Source organism: Stigmatopora nigra, chromosome 7, assembly GCF_051989575.1.
Source record: "Stigmatopora nigra isolate UIUO_SnigA chromosome 7, RoL_Snig_1.1, whole genome shotgun sequence".
Taxonomy (NCBI): Eukaryota; Metazoa; Chordata; class Actinopteri; order Syngnathiformes; family Syngnathidae; genus Stigmatopora; species Stigmatopora nigra.
This window is the reverse complement of record NC_135514.1, coordinates 13,060,880-13,081,390: the sequence shown is the minus strand read 5'-3', so window position 1 is coordinate 13,081,390 and position 20,511 is coordinate 13,060,880. Positions and strand designations below refer to the sequence as shown.

The 20,511-nt window shown below is 37.4% G+C and overlaps 1 protein-coding gene across 1 annotated transcript in view; it reads right to left on the bottom strand.

The window, feature by feature from the left end:
- Window positions 1-20,511, bottom strand: part of thsd7ab (thrombospondin, type I, domain containing 7Ab) — a 70,175-nt gene that overhangs the window by 24,244 nt on the left and 25,420 nt on the right. Inside the window, exons 2-14 of the mRNA XM_077721038.1 lie at window positions 16,258-17,083; window positions 13,519-13,758; window positions 13,261-13,445; window positions 11,930-11,998; window positions 9,519-9,674; window positions 9,150-9,353; window positions 7,538-7,732; window positions 6,397-6,628; window positions 5,141-5,256; window positions 3,673-3,808; window positions 3,480-3,583; window positions 1,360-1,554; window positions 275-514 (exon numbers count right to left, since the gene is read on the bottom strand). Coding sequence (XP_077577164.1) covers window positions 275-514; window positions 1,360-1,554; window positions 3,480-3,583; window positions 3,673-3,808; window positions 5,141-5,256; window positions 6,397-6,628; window positions 7,538-7,732; window positions 9,150-9,353; window positions 9,519-9,674; window positions 11,930-11,998; window positions 13,261-13,445; window positions 13,519-13,758; window positions 16,258-17,083 — 2,898 coding nt within the window. The remainder of the gene's footprint in view (window positions 1-274; window positions 515-1,359; window positions 1,555-3,479; window positions 3,584-3,672; window positions 3,809-5,140; window positions 5,257-6,396; window positions 6,629-7,537; window positions 7,733-9,149; window positions 9,354-9,518; window positions 9,675-11,929; window positions 11,999-13,260; window positions 13,446-13,518; window positions 13,759-16,257; window positions 17,084-20,511) is intronic.

Below are 20,511 nucleotides of genomic sequence, written 5' to 3'. Positions count from 1 at the left end.
GACAAAACTGTCTTTGGGGTCTTTGATTTTGACATAAAAATCAAAGACCTCAAAGACAGTTTTGGCCATATGGATGATAAAGATCTGCGTGTGAAGATTTTGAATGTTTCCTCTTACCTACTTTTAGAAAACGACAAAACTGTGTTTGGGGTCTTTGATTTTGACATAAACATCAAAGACCTCAAAGACAGTTTTGACCATTACCACATTTTGAGACCATTTTAAAGTTGAATACTCTCGGAAATGTTATAATTGTCAAAGTTTTCGGACTGACCGTGACTGTTGCACCTGGCCGTCTCCACCAGTCGTCCGTCCTGGTCGTAGCAGACCATGGCCTGGTAGCGGTAGCCCTGTCCGCACTCCTTGGCGTCCTGGGGGCCGTCGGAGGAACCCAGGATGCAGTCGGACCAGTTGCCCACCGGCTGTGCGTTGTACTTGTCACATGGGCAGTACTGCGTCTCACTCAGGGGGTACATCTGTGTGTTCTTGCACTTGTCCTTCTTCTTGCTACGCCCTGATTAAAAAAAGTTTTTAACAATTTAAACTTGACTATTTTGACGGAAGGAATTTTCATTGTTTACAAACTGCGTAGAACTGAAAATTGTTAAATTGCCATTTCTTAATATTCATTTTCTGACCCATGTGGGGTGCCGGAGCATATCCCAGCTGACTTCAAATACTAGGCAGGGGACAGGATGTATTGGTGGCCAGCCAATCGCAGGGGAAAACAGAAGCCCCACCCCCGCCCAAAAAAACAATTACACATCTAACGTATCAACACAAGAATGTATGTCATTATTTATGTTTATCAAATACAAAAGTAGGTCTTTTAATATACCATATCATTAAAAAAAATCTAATTTAGACCCAACAGACGAGTACAAACAACATAAACAGCAATTAAAATTGCACAAACCTTGACCCACTAATATAGAAGAGAATACATTTTAATAGTTTCAACTCATTAACATAAATAATCTTAATAATTCAGTGCTTAGACTGTAACAGTTTTTTGTGGAGCCATTTTTTTCCAAAATTCTGTTCGAGACCATTGCATTAACCAAAAAACTTTTTGGCCTCTAACAAAAATCATAAAAATTATTTATGTTAAGAAAAATACATTTTTCCAAAGGCAGAGTGTCTACTTTAAAAAAATATAGATTCAAAATGAGAGATAACAATCTAGACTGCTAATATCATTAAAATATATGTATATATAAATATTTAGAAAAAAATATATATATATATTTGAGGGTTATAGTGTGCCCCCTTACAAATGGCGCCTTAGGCAGTCACCCACATTGCCCATAGGTAAAAGCTGCCCCGTCCCAGAAAGCAAAAATACAAAAAGGAACTCACCAATCAAGGCCCTCTTGCGGGTGCGCACCCCCACGCAGTCGGCAGAGCAGGACGAGAACTTGGACCAGTTGGTGAGTTGGCAGTCGTCCTGGCAGGGCAGCTGGCAGCGCTGGGTGAGGGTGGGCATGCCGCGGGCCAGACGCAGACACAAGCCCACGTCCGCCTGGCTTCCGTCGGATCGTCGACACGACACCGCTGCGACACAGCAAAGACACGGACAAAATGAGAAAATGTCAAAATTAGATTTCAGCATGGTAATTAACTTTGTCATTTTATGGTGTTTATTTTAAATGGGAATGAATTGTTTCTATTGTATTTTGTGGCAAATGAGTAATCTATTTTTTCAAAATATTAAACATATTCCTTATATTCTATTTTGGCTTATTTGGGGGAGTGGAATTAAATTGTTTTTATGTATGGATTGATTTTTCCCATACATCAACTACTTCAAGAATAATGGAAAAGATAGGAAATCTATAAAAAAAAAAAAATGAAAAAAAATTGAAAACCTAGGAAATTGATTAAAAATTTGTTAAAAAATAAATAAAAAAAGAAGAAAAACAAATATATACACAGGAAATTGATTGGAAATTTTAAAAAAATAGAAAACAGAAAATTGATAAAAAATTAAAAAAAAATTGAAAACAGAAAATAGATTGAACAACTTAAAACATAATAAAATTCATCCGTGCTACCCTGAAATAAACAAAATAAATGCCAACAAAAATCTTGTCATTTTTTCAAGTGTCAGCAATTAATTTGATGCTGCCTTATTTCTTAAATTGGTTAAAAAAACAACAACAAAACCATAACTAATCTATTTCAAATGGATTGTGCATCTCTCTACTCCTTTCAATTGACAGCATATAGAAAATTGAACATCTATTTCACCCAACGCATCAACAGAAGACATTTCCCATATTCCCAGTAGAGATCCAAACCCGAGCTAACTTTTCCCAACATCAAGCCGCTTCCCGACCCACGCGTCCGTCCATCTTAAGGAGAACTTCTCCTCAAAGTTCCGCGGAGAACCCCGCAGAGTCTCTTGGACGTCTTCCACCCTCCCCTACGGTCGCGGAGGGCAGCTTAAAAGTTAATGAAAAACGGGAGTGCTCGCTATTGCGAAAGCCCCCCGGCGGCGAGGCGAGCTCGATAACGGCCGGCGTTATTTCGGAGAGAATCGATCCCGAAGCCCGGCGGCTACGGCGAGTGTGCCTTTTAGAGGTCGCGTTTGATCCGCTCTTACTCCGGAGACTTTTGCTTCCTGTCCATCTCGAGGTAACGAGTACTGCCTCTCGACCTCGGGATCCTTCTTTTTCTGAACCGTTCATCTTCACAAGGGTCGCGGGGGGTGCTGGAGCCTATCCAGCTAACTACAGAACATGTCTGGCTAATCGCAGAGCACATGGAGCCAAAGAACAAAGTTTTTTGTCATAGTTTTTCGATTTTATCTGGAGAATCCAACTAGTTTGCCAAAATTAATTGATTAATGAATTGACAGTTTTTCTAGAGATATTTTTTTGGACATAAAATGTAAAAATTGAGCCTCATAATATAACAAATATTCTCTTGTAGTTGATTTTTGACATTTATGAATATTTTTCTTTAAATCAGAAAAGGGTAAATATACAATGTTTATTATGTTTTAACCTTCAGTTTTTTTATTTAAAAAGGAAAAGAGTTAAGATAGCTTAATTTACAGTAAAAAAATAAAAGCATTTTTGATATAATATTAAGATATTTAAAAAAGATATCAGATTCAAAGTAGTGGATCAAAAGCCCTGAGTATTCCGTTTGTTATAGGTCTAAAACAGATTTTATAAAATTGCTTTTTGAATTAAAAACAACACCAAATATTTTTAAAAATCACAATTATTGAAAAAAAATTTGAATGAAGCAAGTGCATTTTTTGTCAGCTTAGTCATAACAATTAAAATAAAAATAATGACATTATCATACTCGAGTATAAGCCGCACCTGTCAAAAAAAAATCACTCTATTGGCCTTATTTGCTTGACTACATTTCTTCCGATTTTTATTTTTTTTTCATCCGACCAGATGCGTTTCTCTAACGGACGGTGCCGCCCACACCCTGTGTTTCCCCGCCAAATTAAGATGTACCTCGCGTTTGAAGTCCCGGACCGCAGTTCTCTTGAGCACCGGGTCGGTCCTGCCGGAGTACCCACGGAACCAGTTGGCATTTTCTCCACTTGTGGGTCTTCCACCTGGAAGGCACACCATTGGCTTGAAATAATGTTCATTCATTCATTCATTTTTCTAAGGTGCTTAGGAGTAGGGTAGTAGTGTTTCCTACCTGACGCCAGGACAGGTTGACGGCGGCTGACAGTCTTTCTCCTCCTGGAGCACCTCAGGGCAATCCTGACCTCCGTTGGAAGGCGCCTGGATGACCAATCGCTTTCTGTATTGTTTGCTCTTCAGCGCGTTGCCAGCTGTGGAAAAACGAGACGGATTTAGTGAGCTGGAACAAAAGCGGCTGGCATCGTTTTGAGTTGTCAATCAAACTATTTTGGTCTGTATCCAAGAGAGTGAAAAGTAGAATTAAAAAAAAACAATCTAGAACAGGACTGTCAAATTTATTTTTGTGGTCGGCCACAATAAAACGACAATTCTATTGACAGCATTTCTGATTAAATCCAATTGTCCAAATCCTGTCTTATTCCCAATTATTGTCTTGTATTCTTATATGTAATATATGTAATATATGTAATATATGTGATAAATGTGATATATGTAATATATGTAATATGTGTAATATGTGTAATATGTGTAATATATCCAATACATGCAATATATGTAATATGTAATTTATGTAATATGTAATTTATGTAACATATGTAATTTATGTAAAATATGAATTTATGTAACATATGTAATTTATGTAACATATGTAATTTATGTAACATATGTAATTTATGTAATATATGTAATATATGTAATTTATGTACTATATGTAATATGTAATATGTACTATATGTAATATGTAATTTATGTAATATATGTAATATGTAATTTATGTAATATATGTAATATGTAATTGATGTAATATATGTAATATATGTAATATGTAATATGTAATATGTAATTTATGTAATATGTAATATGTAATTTATGTAATATATGTAATATGTGATTTATGTAATATATGTAATATGTAATATGTAATTTATGTAATATATGTAATATGTAATTTATGTAATATATGTAATATGTAATTTATGTAATATATGTAATATGTAATTTATGTAATATATGTAATATGTAATATGTAATATGTAATTTATGTAATATATGTAATATGTCATATGTAATACATCCGAGAAAATACGGTACTCGTCAACATCCAATTAAAAACGCATTAGCGCGTCGAGGCGCTCAATAACGACCTCAATTCCAACCTGTTGACCCGGAAGGCCAACATCTCATCTCATTTTCTAAACCACTTAACCTCACTAAGGTCGCGAGGGGGTCCTGGAGCCTATCCCAGCTGACTTCAAGCCAGAGGCGGGGGTAACCCTAAATCGGTGGCCAGCCAATTACAGGACACAAGGAGACAACAATCCGCCAAAAAAAAAAAAACAGTGCAAACGAATTGTGAGTCTATCAAAGTCGACCTTTTAAAAATGATGTCCTGCATTGAAGCGGACTAGAAAGAAAAAAACAAATCAAATCAAAAACAAAAAAAAATAATGGAATCCACTGCCGGTTTTTGCATGAGTCACTGAGCAATTTGGTGTTTTTTTTTTTACCCTGGGTCAGCGTACCTGCGTCACAAGCGGCGGGGCATGGCGTCCATTCGCTGAACGGGGTCACGATGCAATCCTTCCTGCACGGCAGCTGGCAGGGACGCACCGTGCCGGGACGTGGACCGTCTGGACACCTGCGCCGGAAGACAAACGTCAAAATCGCTTGTCCAAACGAAAAAAAACATTGTTTTTTCTTTAAATCCTGGGAGGAAAAAAAACACAATTTTCCTAATGGCCCTTGAAGTAGCCGTGTTGATTAATTAGCGTCATTGTGACAAAGTGGCGAGAGTTAATTAAAGCGCTCGTTTGATTTTTATTTATTTGAGCGTGGCTGCGAGGGAGAGATTGCGTGGATGGCGGCGTCTTTTTTGCTAGCTTGGCGTCGAATTAGTTGACTTTTGATGAATTGAGTTACAAAATGATTTGTGAGGAACGATTAGTTTATTTGGCTTCAGACGTATTAAAATAGTGGCTTGTTTGGTATCTTTTGAAGATTTTTTGTGGTACTCATTAGTTGCCGTGGCAACAAAAGGCATACGACAGACAAAATGGACGTCTATTGCCGTCAATGGCAGTGAACTGTGATCACTTAATTGTTTTTTAATTATATTCTAATACAATCTATTTAATTCTCTACTTTCCATCTAGTATAATAGTAAAGTACTTTCTAATTTTAGTATTAAAGTATTATACATGCCTTTAAAAATATAATTAAGCATTTTTTCCTTTAACATTTTCAAATTCATATTTAAATTATGGTATTTTGGGAGTATATTATTTTTTTTTTTAATCTATAATCCGTTTAATTATTTTCTTTTAAATTGCTAAATTTTTAGTTTAATTAATTTCTTTTTCAAATATGTTATTGTTTTGATGTTGGATGCCCTAAAATCCATTTTTAATTAAATATTTGATAATATTTAAAACATTGCATTAACATCCATTTTTTGTTAAATAATTAATATTAAAATATTGCAATATTTTTAGTTTAATTCAATTTTTTTTCCAAGTTGTGCTTGTTTTCATAATGGATTCCTCTAACATAATTTCTTTGTTAAATAATAATACAAATGCAATATATTTAGTTTCAAATGTGTCCTTGTTTTTATCCCTTAACATCCATTTTTGCTAAATAATTTATATAAAAAAACTGCAATATTTTTAGTTTAAAGCAATTTCTTTTAACAAAAGTGCGCTTGTTTTCATGTCGAATGCCTTTCCATTATTTCTAGCAACATACATGCATATTTGTCAATTTTCAACATAGAACTCACTTTTTGGGGGGCACCTGTCCCACGTTGACACGCACACACATGACCTTCCTGGTCTGGACACCTCGGGAGCAGCCGATTGGCTCTTCGGACGTCCCCGAAGTAGCGTTGGGGGCGGAGGGGTCTTCGGCGCAGGCCCCCCAAGGACCCGTCTGCCAGTGGTAGACTGCGCATGCGTGTTCGTTGCAGTTGCGTACCTCTAGCAGCGCACTGCTGTTGGGGCACGCTGCGCCACCTCAAACAAAACAGACATACACTTGACTTGAAAACGGTTTGACGTTTATCGCTGTCAATGGCACTTAAAGTGTGACTAAATCACGTTGACTATTCAAAACAAAGAGAAAAATTACCCAAAATTTCAGGAAACTTGGGCACCCGTGAAAGACCTTGGAGAGAAATCAGCATCAACATAACGGACGAGCTAGTTAGCTAGCTAGCTCGTCAGCTAGCTAGCCATCCTGTTTTTAAGTGGTGCTAACGATCTAGCTAGCAAAACGTTCTATTTTTAAGAGGTGCTAAAGGGCTGTATAGCTAGCTAGCTAGTCGCTAATAACTTCTAACTATTTTTTACCCTCCATGACTGTAATCCAAGCCACAACCATGGCCGTGACTGCATAAAACAAACAAACATACACATGGTTGAAAGTGCTAGTTAGAGACAGGAAGTGACGTCATAGTCACACAGGTGGGGTGGGAGGGGCCAAGATCCCACTTGCCAAATGAGTTTGTGCGTCGACTTTATTATCAACATATTTAAAATATATTTTTTTACTTAATTCGACAAGATGGAATTTATAAAGATGTTTATACAATACAAAAAATGTCATATTTTTTTCTTTTTTAAGGGAACATTTTTTTTACTTTTACTTTGTACATAGTAATATATATCTTTTTTTTCATTTATTTTTAATATTCATTAGTATTTCCTTTTTTGCCCAAATCTTTGCTCTTTTTAAATGAGACAAATAATTAAAACATTAAAAAGCAAATAATTAACAATTTCTTCTTTGAGCAAAAACCATTTGTGAAATCCCAAACTGAATATTTAAGTTGTTTTTTTGAACCATATCTTTTTTAAAAACCAAAGGGAATCTAACATCTAACCGCCACAATAACACGACTTTGGACAGCGTCTCTGACTCACCCTCTCCGGCGTTGTAGGCCAAAACGGATCTCGTCCTCTGCTGCTTTCCCTCTGCCGTTTTGCCGGAACACGTCTGCGAACAGCTCGACCACAGCGTCCAGTCGCTCAGCACGCAATCCCTTGAGCAAGGCACCCGGCAGGCAGCGGGATTCGGACGCGTCGCTGCCGAGCACAAGCCCTCATCTGCCGCTTCCCCTGATGGACACAAACGCCACTTATTTTTTTCAGATTCAAGTCTTGGCTCCTCCCACTCCAAAATTCCCAAAATTCAACAAAATTATTATTGTATTTTTTTATTCACCGGGAATCGAACCCTTGACCCCCAAACCGTTAGGCCAGTAGGCTAACCACTTGGCCACCATGTCACCCATTTTTTTTTATATAAATGTATTTAATTAATGTGCATAAATGTATAAAAACATAAATGGGAGAATATTTGAGAAGAAATATGCATCTATAAACAGATTCCAGATCAGCCGTCGTGTCAATATGTGCATCACGTCACATGTTTTTTTATGTATATGTTTTTTTTGTTGTTCATTTCTTCCAATATTGGAGTGGCAGTGCATTTTAGTTATTTATTTTTTTAAAGGCAAATCCATGGAGGATTTAAACTGGAAAGCGTATGAATTATTAATAACGTGGATATAAACCTGACATACTTTCTAAGAGGTCAGCATAGATATGGAAGAGGAGAAATCTATATGTTGATTTAGTTTTGGAATCAATTGAAAGTGCTGTTTTGTTGGGTTGCTTGCAAAAATAATATCGTTTAAAGTAGATGGAGAACATTGTTTTTTTACGGAATTTTCATCTAATAAATTAAAATCATATCACGACATTACAAGAAAATTTGCGAAAACAATAATTTTTACCATATGAAACTAGTAAAATGAAAGATACATACATTATATACATATTTAAACATCAAATATTGCAAATCTAGCGGGCATAGCTTGAAATCGGAAAAAGATGGCTTCACATATAAATGATAATAATTTAAAACTTGAATTTGAGTTTTTAGCTTTTAGCAGCTAGAATAGGCTAGGCTAAGATATGCTAAATTAGCCTTAACTAGGCTAAACTAGGCTAAGATAGGCAAAACTAGGCAAAGCTAGGGAAAGCTAGGCTAAACTCGGCTAAATTAGGCTAAAATAGGCTAAGCTAGGCTAAGATAGGCTAAAATAGGCTAAGCTAGGCTAAGACAGGCTAAGACAGGCTAAGCTAAGATATGCTAAAATAGGCTAAGCTAGGCTAAGACAGGATAAGCTATGCTAAAATAAGATAAGCTAAGCGAATTTTCTGCTATTCTCGACTAAATTGATCGGCACATTAGCTTAGCTAATGGCTAATGAATCTGAAAAATCCAATTATATAACAACCATTAATTTTTTAAAAATCTATGTTTGTCTAAATACAGTATATAATGTGCCGGTCTTTAAATAATTCAACCACATCTTTTTACTAAGGTAAATACGTTTTCGTATCCATAAGTTTTCTTGTTTTTCTACCAGTAAAAAGATCTCAAGTAGATCACATAAGTTTTGGGACATTTCACCATTAGAATGAATGACAAATAGTCTCAAAACTTTTGACCCGTGGTGTTTCTTACCGCTACTGTCAACGCACTCAACCCGGATGGCCTGCGTCCCGGGCCCGCACGGCTTCCCGTCGGCGGGCTGGCATCGGTCCAAGCCGATTGGTCGCCAGTCGTAGCAGACGGGTCGGTCGCAGGGCAGCGCCTCCACCAGGTGGGGGCAGTCTGCTGGGCCGCCGGTGGGCTCGTTGCTGATCTGGCGCCGCCTCAGTTTGAAACCTGCCGCGAGAACCAATCATTACGTTTGATTTCCTTTCATTAATAGCTACCGACGTCCAATCCGTAAGAAATGAACCAACGTCCATTCGTGGCAAACAACCAATCAGAAGCTGTGGCTAACATAGGAAGAACGCAATGATTAATGGGAATTGACATTGTGTTTACCTTTCTTGGCCGACTGTTCGTCGCAGTTTTCGAAGGTGCACGGCCCCCAGGCACTCCAGGGGGTCACCTGGCACTCTACGGGACAGGTCACTTGGCACAGCTGCGACCGATCGGGAACTGGGCCCCGACAAAGGCGGGTCTCGACCGGACGGGCCGCTGTAAAAAGGGGGAAAGATGGTTAGCTTTAGTTAGCGATAGCTTTAGCAAATGATTGTCTTCTAATGACAATTCAATTGAGTTGAATATTTTAGTTTTTTTAAGAATACATGTGAATTATTTTATGATAAAATACGTCTGGTTGGTGATATGATTTTCATGCAAAATCTCATTTCATTATTAAACAGTAAATAAAAGATAATTTCTACATTTAAATAAAATTTATAAGCGTTCCGATTTCATGGCAAATTGTGACTTGTTAAATTGCTTGTTTTATTGAAATAAATGGATGTATTTTATATTTTTGGGGGATGAATTTGACAATTCCCATTAAATTCAGACATTTCTTTTTAAAATGAAACCTCCAAAAATGGCAAAATTTCCACCAAAAAAGCCAACAACAAAAAAATTACATTAACAATTTTTTCACCCAAAAAACATTTTAAAATAAGTACAACCATCCCATTGAGAATAGAGCCTTATATTTCTCTCATCAATTGCAATAACTGATAATATGACAAATAAACCGAAAAATAAATATTTTCTATATCAATAACTAATAATAATTTTTAAAAAAAATCATTTTTAACCACGTTTTCTTGCCCTTTAAATGACACCCTTTTGAATTATCAATCGTATAATTTCGTATAATTTCTGCTAGCATTGGCAAACTAGCCCCTCCCACTTCAAACCGATTGGACGCCGCCCCCATTAAAGTCAGCTCACGAGATAAAAAAATAAATAAAAAATTCCAAGACTTGCAGAGGCTTAAAACCTTGAAAGCGTGCGAGGAAAAGCTGAGTGGCAAATCCTCGGCGCACGAGTCAAGTGGGCCGCGTTTGAAATGCAAAAAAAGGCCAATTGCACTTGTAAATAATTCGCCGGTAAAGCTGCGGCGCGCTGGCGGGACCCCCGTTAATCTGCCGCTCGTTAGGAAAAGACACCTGACCGGCAGGCGCTTTGTTACTTCTCCTTGTTCATTTGCATGTTTGACAGCGGGGGGGCCGACGCCACAGCTTGGCCGTCCCTTGTTGGGATTTTAGCCCGTTTTTTTTTGAAGACTAACACTGACAATGATTAAAAAAAAACATCAATACGTGGAGTCGTCAGGCATGGTTGTATTGCCGTATTTTTCGGACTATAAGTCGCACAAAACTAAGAAAAAAATGGAAGATGAAAAAATAAATACTGTATTTTTTGGAGTAAAAGGCGCACCAAGCAAAAAATAATAATAAATACCGTATTTTTCGGACTATAAGGCGCACCAACCCAAAAAATAATAATAAATACTGTATTTTTTTTTACTAAAAGGCGCACCAAGCAAAAAATAATAATAAATACTGTATTTTTTGGACTATAAGGCGCACCAAGCAAAAAAATAACAATAAATACTGTATTTTTTTTGGACTATAAGGCGCACCAACCAAAAGAAAAATAAATACTGTATTTTTCAGACTATAAGGCGCACCAATCCAAAAAATAATAATAAATACTGTATTTTTCGGACTATATGGCGCACCAATCAAAGGAAAAAACCAAAATCGTATTTTTTGGACTATAAGGCGCACCAACCAAAGAAAAAAAAATACTGTATTTTTCGGACTATAAGGCGCACCAACCAAAGGAAAAAAAATACTGTATTTTTTGGATTATAAGGCACACCAACCAAAGTAAAAAAATTGAAGAGGAAGAAAAAAAGTATTTTTCGGACTATAAGGCGCACTAAGCAAATCATGAAGGGGGAGGTATACAAGTCTCATTTTAGGGAGGATTCTTTTTTTAAATTAAATGGAGAATAACAGGCTACAATGGCACTTGACGATCTAACATTGAAAAAAAATGTAGTCTGAAAAAAACAGGCTTTTGGTGACCAGAGATATGAAAAAAACCCATAAAAGTCGCATAAAAGTCAAGCTAAACTAAAAATACATGCGACTTATAGTCCGGAAAATACGGTAAGTCAAATTTAATGTAAGTACATCGCACTATTGGGAAGGTATTTATTTTAATCGATTATAAACTAAGGACAAAAATACATTCAAAGTTCATCCCTAATGATAAAAAAACAGATTGGACGCCTACCACCGTCAATGGCGGCAAGTAAAGCCCAAAAAATAAACTTGTAAAACCAAATTGAACGCCAACCAAACTGATTTTGACAGCCAAACTGTTCCAATAAAAAGGAAAAGAGGGAGGAGCCAAAGCCAAAAGGAGGATGGACAAAAGAGGAGGAGTCTAATAAGAAGTGAACCTACCTGTGATGTGATAGGAGACGGAGAGGATTGGGGGGACGCTAGGCTTCTGCTGTCTTTGGCTGGGATTTGCTGCAAAAACATCAACTAGTTCAACTACTACAGCAAACAATGTTTACTAAGATACCACAAATACACAAAAAATACACACTTATGTACTACACGTAGAGCAAGAAGGGCACGTTAGCGGTCTAAGATCCCATCTCAGTTCGGGGGGGGAGTTGCGTTTTGGCGGGATTTGAAGCGACGGATTAGGAGACCCCCTGCCTGCCGGAGAACCCCCCTCCGTCACCCCCAGTCCGGGGGTGAGCTCCTGCTCCTCGGAGATAAACACTCCACTGGTTTTTGATCGGTGTGTGTGTCCAAAAATGCCGCGCGACACGTTTCTAGCTCAAATATCAGCGCCAGGTATCGTTTTTTAATTTTTTTGCTATTTTTTTTCTGTCGGGGAGGAAAATCGGTTTTAACAGAGCTGACAAAAACGAAGATAGTTTTTATTGAACTGCTAAATACACAAAAAAATAAGTAATGTATTATTTTAGCAATTTAAATGAATATTTTTTTTTCGTTTTTGGTTGAAATTTTTTTACCGAATTACTAAATACGCATTTTGTATCAAAACTACAAAGAAAAATAAATAAAATGTTTATTTTTTTAAGCAATTTACATGAAAAAAACTAAAATGTTTGTTTTGGGCTGTCCATTTTCTACCAAGATACTAAAAATAAGTTTTTTTGATCAAACTATACAACAAAACTATGAGATACATTTTTTTTATCAAACTATGAAAACAAAACTATTATATACATTATATTTAAATCAAAACTACAAAAACAAAACTACTAGATACATTATTTTTAAATCAAAACTATGAAATCAAGCAATGTTTTTCCAGCAATTTACATAAAAATTAAATAAAAGGTTGAAAGTTTATGTTTTTGTCTTTTTGGCTCCCCCGTTTTTTAATCAAAACACCAAAAACACCCCAAAAAATCAACTAAAGTTTTTTTTTTTTTTCAGGAATTTCCATGGGAAAAAAAACCAAAATGTTGAAATATTCATTTTTGGTTCGCCATTTTAATTTACCATGACATTAAGTTCAAAACCCCCCCAAAAATCCAATAAAATATTAATCCGCACTTTTGTTTACATTCAAACTGCTGATTATTTCTTCAAGATGGCAACCAACACATAATTTCCCATTTCCACCTTTCTGCTAACTTTTTAGCTAACCACTGCATTTTTTCTACTTAATCCTGTCCTAAAACTCTTTTAATTTTGTCCCAAAAATTATTTTAGACACAAAAAAAAGGGTCAAAGTCGTCTTCGTTTACCTTTGTCAGTCTCTTGGAGGTTGTTGACGTACTTGAGGAGTTCGGCATTGGCTTGGACACAAAAGACCTCCCGAGTCTGAAGACCCCCGCCACAAAGTCCGGTCAAATTAGCACGGCGCCGGTCCTGCTGGCTCAAGAGCAAGTCCACCCGGCATTCGGACCACTCGGCGGTCCTCCAGGCGTAGCTGTTTTAGAGAGAGTTAGCCAAGTTAGCGGAGTTAGCCGGGTGGTCCAATCCGGCGTCCAGTCCACACTCACACGGCGCATGGGATGATGGCGTCGCCCTGAAGTTGGCAAGGCTCGATTTCCTCGAGTGGGGGGCATTCGGAACCCTCGCCAGCGGGCATTTGCAAGACGCGTCTGAGCCGTCGTCGACTGCCGGGGGTGTCGGAGCAAGCCTCGGAGCAGGGTGACCATTCAGCCCATTCGCTCAGCTGGCAGTCGCGGGGCATCACGCATGTTTGGATGGTCAGGGCCGCCTCCCGCGGAGAGCATAAGCTGAGAGAAATTGGTAGAAAAATATTATTCATAAAAAAACAACAATATTTAGTGTTTTTAGCTTGGATTTCATTGGATTTTTTTTTTTTTGCAGGAAAAAAAGGATGTTTTTTCCCTATTTTTTCAATAGAGAAATGTATGGGATTTTTATAGATTCTAATGTGTATTTTTTCTTAGAGAAAGTTGAATAAATAAAAATTTTGAATGAATTATGAGAATAAAGAGAGAATTTGTATTGAATTTGTAGCTTTTTTGTTCAAAATAAAAATGAAATTTCAAAAAATTCATTCAAAAATACAGAGAAATTTCAAAATGGATTTTTTTGTCTGTTAATGTATAGGATGAATAAAGTTTAATCTAATATAATCTAATCTAAGAAAAAATATAAATAATATGAATTTAGGGGTTTAAGAATTTACAAATTTCCCTTATTAGAAAATAAAAATGAAAAATACTTTTTTTAAAGAAAATTTGCATTGAATATGTAATTTCTTAGAACTTCAAAATGAAACTTAGTATTTTTTCCATTTTCACTTTTTTTTCAATAAAAAAATTCATTTTCAATGCAAATTTTATATTACTATTGTATTTTTACCCATGTTTTTGCAGAAAATTTAGTTATAAACAAAGTAAAAAAATAAAAACTCAAATATCTGGTAAAAATATACTTACTTAGTTTCAACTAAAAAAGAGAACTTGAATACATACAAAATAAATACATAAAAAATAAAATACATTTTCCACTTTTTGTTTTCAAACTACGGAGACGAGAAGTTTCCTGGTCTTTTTTTTTGCGGTAAAAAAAACAAGCGTAAATATTTCAACGTGAGAAATCAACAAGGACGGATGAATATTCAATTGCGTACGTTCCGCGCGCTCTTTGAAACTGCCAATGGGCGTCGCCAGCGAGCAACATGAATGAACGCGTTTAGTACATAATGCATCACACGCCGTCCCCCACCTGGGACGGGACGCGGGAATGGCGGCTCGCCAGTGGCGCTTTCCTGGAGATTAAAGAGTGTCAACAAAAAAAAAAAAAAAAAAACGCAGCACTCGACGTTGTGGAAAATCGAGTAAAAAGCAAGTGGAAAACGTTGTGGGTGGCAGAAAATTGGAGCGCAAAAACACACTCAAATATTTGTGCTGCTTTCTCTAAGTAGTCCTCATGGCAATAGATGTTCAATTCATTTTGACTAAAAAGGCCTGGCTGTAAAAAAATGTGTAAAAAATGTGAAAAATATGGTAAAAAATAACGTTAAATAACAAAAAGTGCGACTATAACATGACACGTAAGTCACACTGGAGTATAAGTCGCACTAAAAACTACAAAAAAAATGTGAAATAAAACAAAACCCACACCCACCCACGGACACTTATAGTCCAGAAAATACGGTTAAATATAACATGTGTAATGACATAATAACATGTGACTATAACGTCACTGGAGTATAAGTCGCACCAAACTATATAAAAAAAACACACACACGGCCACTTATAAGTCGAAACTATAAATACATAAATAAAACTAAACACCCACAGCTATTTATAGTCCAGAAACTACAGTTAGAAATAACATAATATGACTATAACGTCACACATAAGTCGCACCAAACTATAAAAAACACACACCCGCGGTTACTTATTTTCCAGAAAATATGGTTATAATAACATAATTGTGTGCAAATATGACGTCACACACAAGTAACACCAAACTATATAAAAACAGACACACACAAATGGTTGCTTATAGTCCGGAAAATACGGTCAAAAATAATATATGAAAAAACAATAATGTACGACTATAACGTCACACATAAAGTCGCACTGGAGTATAAGTCCTACCAAACTACAACAACAAAAATTAGCGAATAAAAACACACACACACACATACACACATGGCCACTTATAGTCCCAAAAATATGGTTAAATATAACGTGAAATTACATAATCTCATGTGACTATGACGTCACATATAAGTCTCACTGAGTATAGGTCGCAACAAACTATTAAAAAAACAGTCCGCTTATAAGTCAAAACTATCAAAAAAACAAATATATAAACACCCACTGCCACTTATAGTCCAGAAAATACGGTTAAAAATAACATGTCAAATGACATAATAACATGTGACTATAACATCCCACATAAATCGCACTGGAGTATAAGTCGCACCAAATTCTAAAAAAAACAGTCCCCTTATAAGTCAAAACTATAAAATAAACAAAAAAATAAACACCCACGGCCACTTATAGTCCGGAAAATACGGTTAAAAATAACATGTTAAATGACATAATAACATGTGACTAAAACATCACACATAAATCACACTGGACAAAACACGAAACTATAAAAAATAAATAAAAACAAACACCTACGGCCACTTAAAACGTCACACATAAGTCGCACAAAACTATAAAAAAAAAACAAAAAAAACACACACACACGGTCACTTATAGTCCGTAAAATACGGCATCAACACAAATATAGCGTCAACTCACTTGCGTGGCACGGCGCTGCCATTCCTGTGAACACAGGCGACGTCTCTCGTCTGGTATCCCACCTGCACGTCCCACGACGAGCCCTCCTGCCGGTTCAGCCTATTCCTAGTCCTCTTCTTCTGGATCAACTCCCTAGTCTCGGGGTCCTTATCCCCGCCCCGCCCCTTACCCTTCCGCCGCTTGGCCTGCCTCGCCGTGCGGACGGGAGCCGGCGACGACGGCGGCAGGGCGCAAAGCGTCCAGGCGCCCACCCTCAAGCTATAAGCCCCCTCCGGTCCAACACAGGGCCCCAGTTTACAAGACTGGAACTCTGTCAAGTTGCCACAGGGGGCGCCACCGAACAGCGGAGGCGCTAAGACGCCACGGACTCGATTCCGAAGCCCCGTCCCGCAAGTTTTGGAGCACGCCGTCCACGGCGAATAGTCGGAGAGGACGCAATCCCTCGGGCAAGGGATTAGGCAAGCTTGCTCCAGGCGGGGTCGTGGTTCAAAATACTCGCAAATGGCGTCCTGGGCGGGGGAGGCGTCTGATTTGAGGACGCAAGCCACTTCCCGTGTTTGGATGCCTTCCTCGCCGCCGGCGCAGGGGAGGGAACGCCAAGCTCTAGAGGCCACGGGGGTGCAAGGGTTCCAGGGACCCAAACGCCAGTCGTATAAGTCCTTGTGCCAGTCGCAGACGCGGAAACAGTTGCGTTGGTTGGATGGGCGCAGGGATTGGTCGCAGTTGGTGTGTAGGGTGGTCCAGCCGTCCACGTGGGCGCACCATACTGCACGGCTTTGGCTGCCGCCCGGGCCGCAGTCGCTGCCCATGCATCTGCCCCAAGGACCTGGATAGGGGAAAAACATGGTTAGTTTCGATTGGGGACGCTGGGGGGCGCTGTGACATTTGGCGGTGGTGAGCTGGCGACCGATCGTTTTGGAATACAGTGTTCCCTCGGTTATCGCGGTTAATGGGGACCGGGACCACCCGCGATAAGTGAATTTCTGCGAAGTAGGGATTCCCCTTCAAAAATGCTTAATTTGAATTTAATTTAAAAAAAAAATATTTTTATTCTTGATTTTTTTAATGTTTTTATTTTTTAAGAAACAAGAATCCGTAGGTACCTCTACTTACAAATGTAAGAAACAGAATGCGGAGGTACCTCTACTTAAGAATGTAAGAAACAGAGTACATACCTCTACTTACAAATGTAAGAAACAAGAGTATGGCGATACCTCTACTTACAAATAAGCGTAAGAAACAGAGTACAGAGGTACCTCTACTTACAAATATAAGAAAAAATACGGCGGTACCTGTACTTAAGAATACGTAAGAAACAGAGTACGGAGGAACCTCTACTTATAAATAAATGTAAGAAACAGAGTATGGAGGTACCTCTACTTACACATGTAAGAAACAGAGTACGGAGGTACCTCTACTTAAGAATGTAAGAAACATAGTATTTACCTCTACTTACAAATGTAAGAAACAAAGGTGCCTCTACTTACTACGTACATAATCTATACTTTTTTGTTATTTCTATAAAATTTCAATAGGTCTAACTAGGTTTAAAGCAATAAAAATTTGTAAATATTAATTTTCAGTTCATTTATTAATAGAGTACATGAAATGCGATTTTTGATGAATAATTTGAGCATTGCCCTGCAATTTTTACTTAATAATAATGTATTTCATATAGAAAAAAACATATAATCTGTCCCTAAAAAGCACCACTGTAATACAAAAAAAAATTGAAGAATATTCTCTTAAACAATTTGTGTCTTAGTCCACTACCCCCCCCCCCCCCAAAAAAATACAAATCTCAAACTCAACGTCAACTAGCCGATAGCGCTAACCAATCTCCGTCCAGAATCAAACGTGAGCCGACAAGCCCGTGAGGTGACCTCCCCCCAAGGCTGGCGAAGGTCAAGAAGAGGACAGACACATCACAAAAAAAAACCCGCCATTTGTCAACCAAAACCTTCCCAATCCAAGTCCACGTTAACGTCAATCCCCGTCAATGGCGTCCAATACCTTAAAAAAAACCCTCTAATATGCGTCCGGTTTGTATTTCTCATCCACAAATCCAAATCCCTGACAGCAATATCCCACGCTAATCTTTTGCTATACGGAGGATTAAAACGTGTAACAATCCGTGAATGAGTTTTATGTATTAAAAAAGCAAAAGTGTCAAATCCAGGTTGTTTTTTTTGTGAGAGTCGGTGATGATGATGTGGCTTTATTAAGACAAATTGTCAAATGGTTTGTCAGGATGCGCCGCCTTCAGCGTCGGGGATTCGATTAGCGTCTCCCACAATGCATCATTTTTTACATCCCGATCTAATAATGGGTGGAGAGCGGTGGTGTCGGGTTGCAAAGGCGTGGTGAGACTGGTAGGGGAGGGGGAGGGGCAGAATTAGCCTGGGGGGGGGGGTGTAACCAATCAGGAAGTTGTATTAGATCAAAATTCAAATTAGTGATGTGTAAATCAAGAGCCTCAAATGACTTGAAATTGTTTTTTTCACCAAAATGGCTGTAAATATGTTTTTTTTTACTAGATGGAGCTCCTCAATTTACTTCAAAGCATCGACTGATTTAGAAAATTGCAAAGTTGGAAGTTCCTCAATAGGTTTGGGTCAGAAAATGACATTAGTTTCTTAACTAGGTCTACAATGTCTTTTGTGTCTTATGTTCGTGTCTGTCTTGCTATTACAACCAAGAAAAATCCCAAATACGGGATGAAATTAAATTATAATCTAATTTAATCTAATCTAAAATAAAGTAAAATAATTTAATCTAATCTAACCTAAAATAAACTAAAATAATCTAGGCTAATCTAAAATAAAATAAGATAAGATAAAATAAAATGAGCTAAAATAAACTAAACTAAAATAAGCTAAACTAAAATAAGCCAAACTAAAATAAGGTAAGATAAGATAAAATAAGATAGGATAAACTAATTTTAGGTAAGATAAAATAAGATAGGATAAACTAATTTTAGGTAAGATAAACTAATATAAAATAAACTAGATAAGATAAAACTAAGCTAAGAGCTTAGATAAAACAAGATAAGCAAAAATAATAAGCTAAAATAAGATAAGATAAAATAAGTTAAGGTAAGATAAACGAAGATAAACATAGATAAACATAGATAACCTAAGATAAACTAAGATAAACTACGATAAACTACGATAAACTAAGATAAACTAAGATAAACTAAGATAAACTAAGATAAACTAAAATAATCTAATCTATTTTTTGTCTCAATGAAGCTCATCAACATACAAAGTGGTTTATTTCCACTCAATCGCCCGAAGGTTGTTAACAAAGTATTGACCTTCTCCAAAATACCAGAAGGAGGCAGCAAAGTACTCTCTCGGTGAAAATGAAGCTGCTCAACTCAGTTCAAAATAGTTTGGGCCTCAAAATACCATTACAATTACCCAAATTATATCGTTTTTGACTCAAAACAAAGTACTAACGCAGATTTTCCCAATTCTACGGTAGTATACAACTAATAATCTTCCAAAAAAGTGCTTCCCGTTAACTAATAAATACTCAAGTCTCGAACCGACTTTATATGGTTAATAATTTGGCATGTACTTGTTACCTTATTTTTTTTGTATTTTTTACTGGTCCAAAAATATGGGAATATCTTGGAATAAAAAAAATCGTATCGTGAGTGAAACAAAAAAAAAAATCATCACCGAGACATCCTCGCTAATAAAATGACAGCTCTGCAAAGAATGCTGGCAGAAACGGGCTAACGTGAATTCCACAATCCGACAAATCATTTTGCTCTTTCCGTGACACACTTTCTTTAAAAAAGTGGGCTAGGACGCCTTGAAAAAAAAAACTGCGACTGGAAATACCCGACGAATTCAATGGTCCGTGAGCAATGCAGTCAGCCTCATTAGTTGCAATTCAAACACACTCCAGCAATCTCAACTTCCAATGCAAATACTACTAGCGCGCTACGCTAACGTAGCGCCACGTCATTTATTCATGGCGGAAACGAACGACAGGTGGAGGTAGCGGTCTCAAATTCTCGGACTTATTCCTTCCTAATGACTTTTCTCTTCTTTGGCTGAGAAAAAAAATCCCTGACAGAGTAATGAGACATTTTCCGAGGCTAGGCGGCGACCGCTCTTGACAGCGTCTCTCGCTCGGGAGGGAAGGGAAGCCTTGTTAGCTCTGGTTAGCTTGTCTGGCTATAATTGCGCGAGATGTTGTTGTGGGGTCGTGGAGGACACCCTTAAGTCTATTCTACAATGG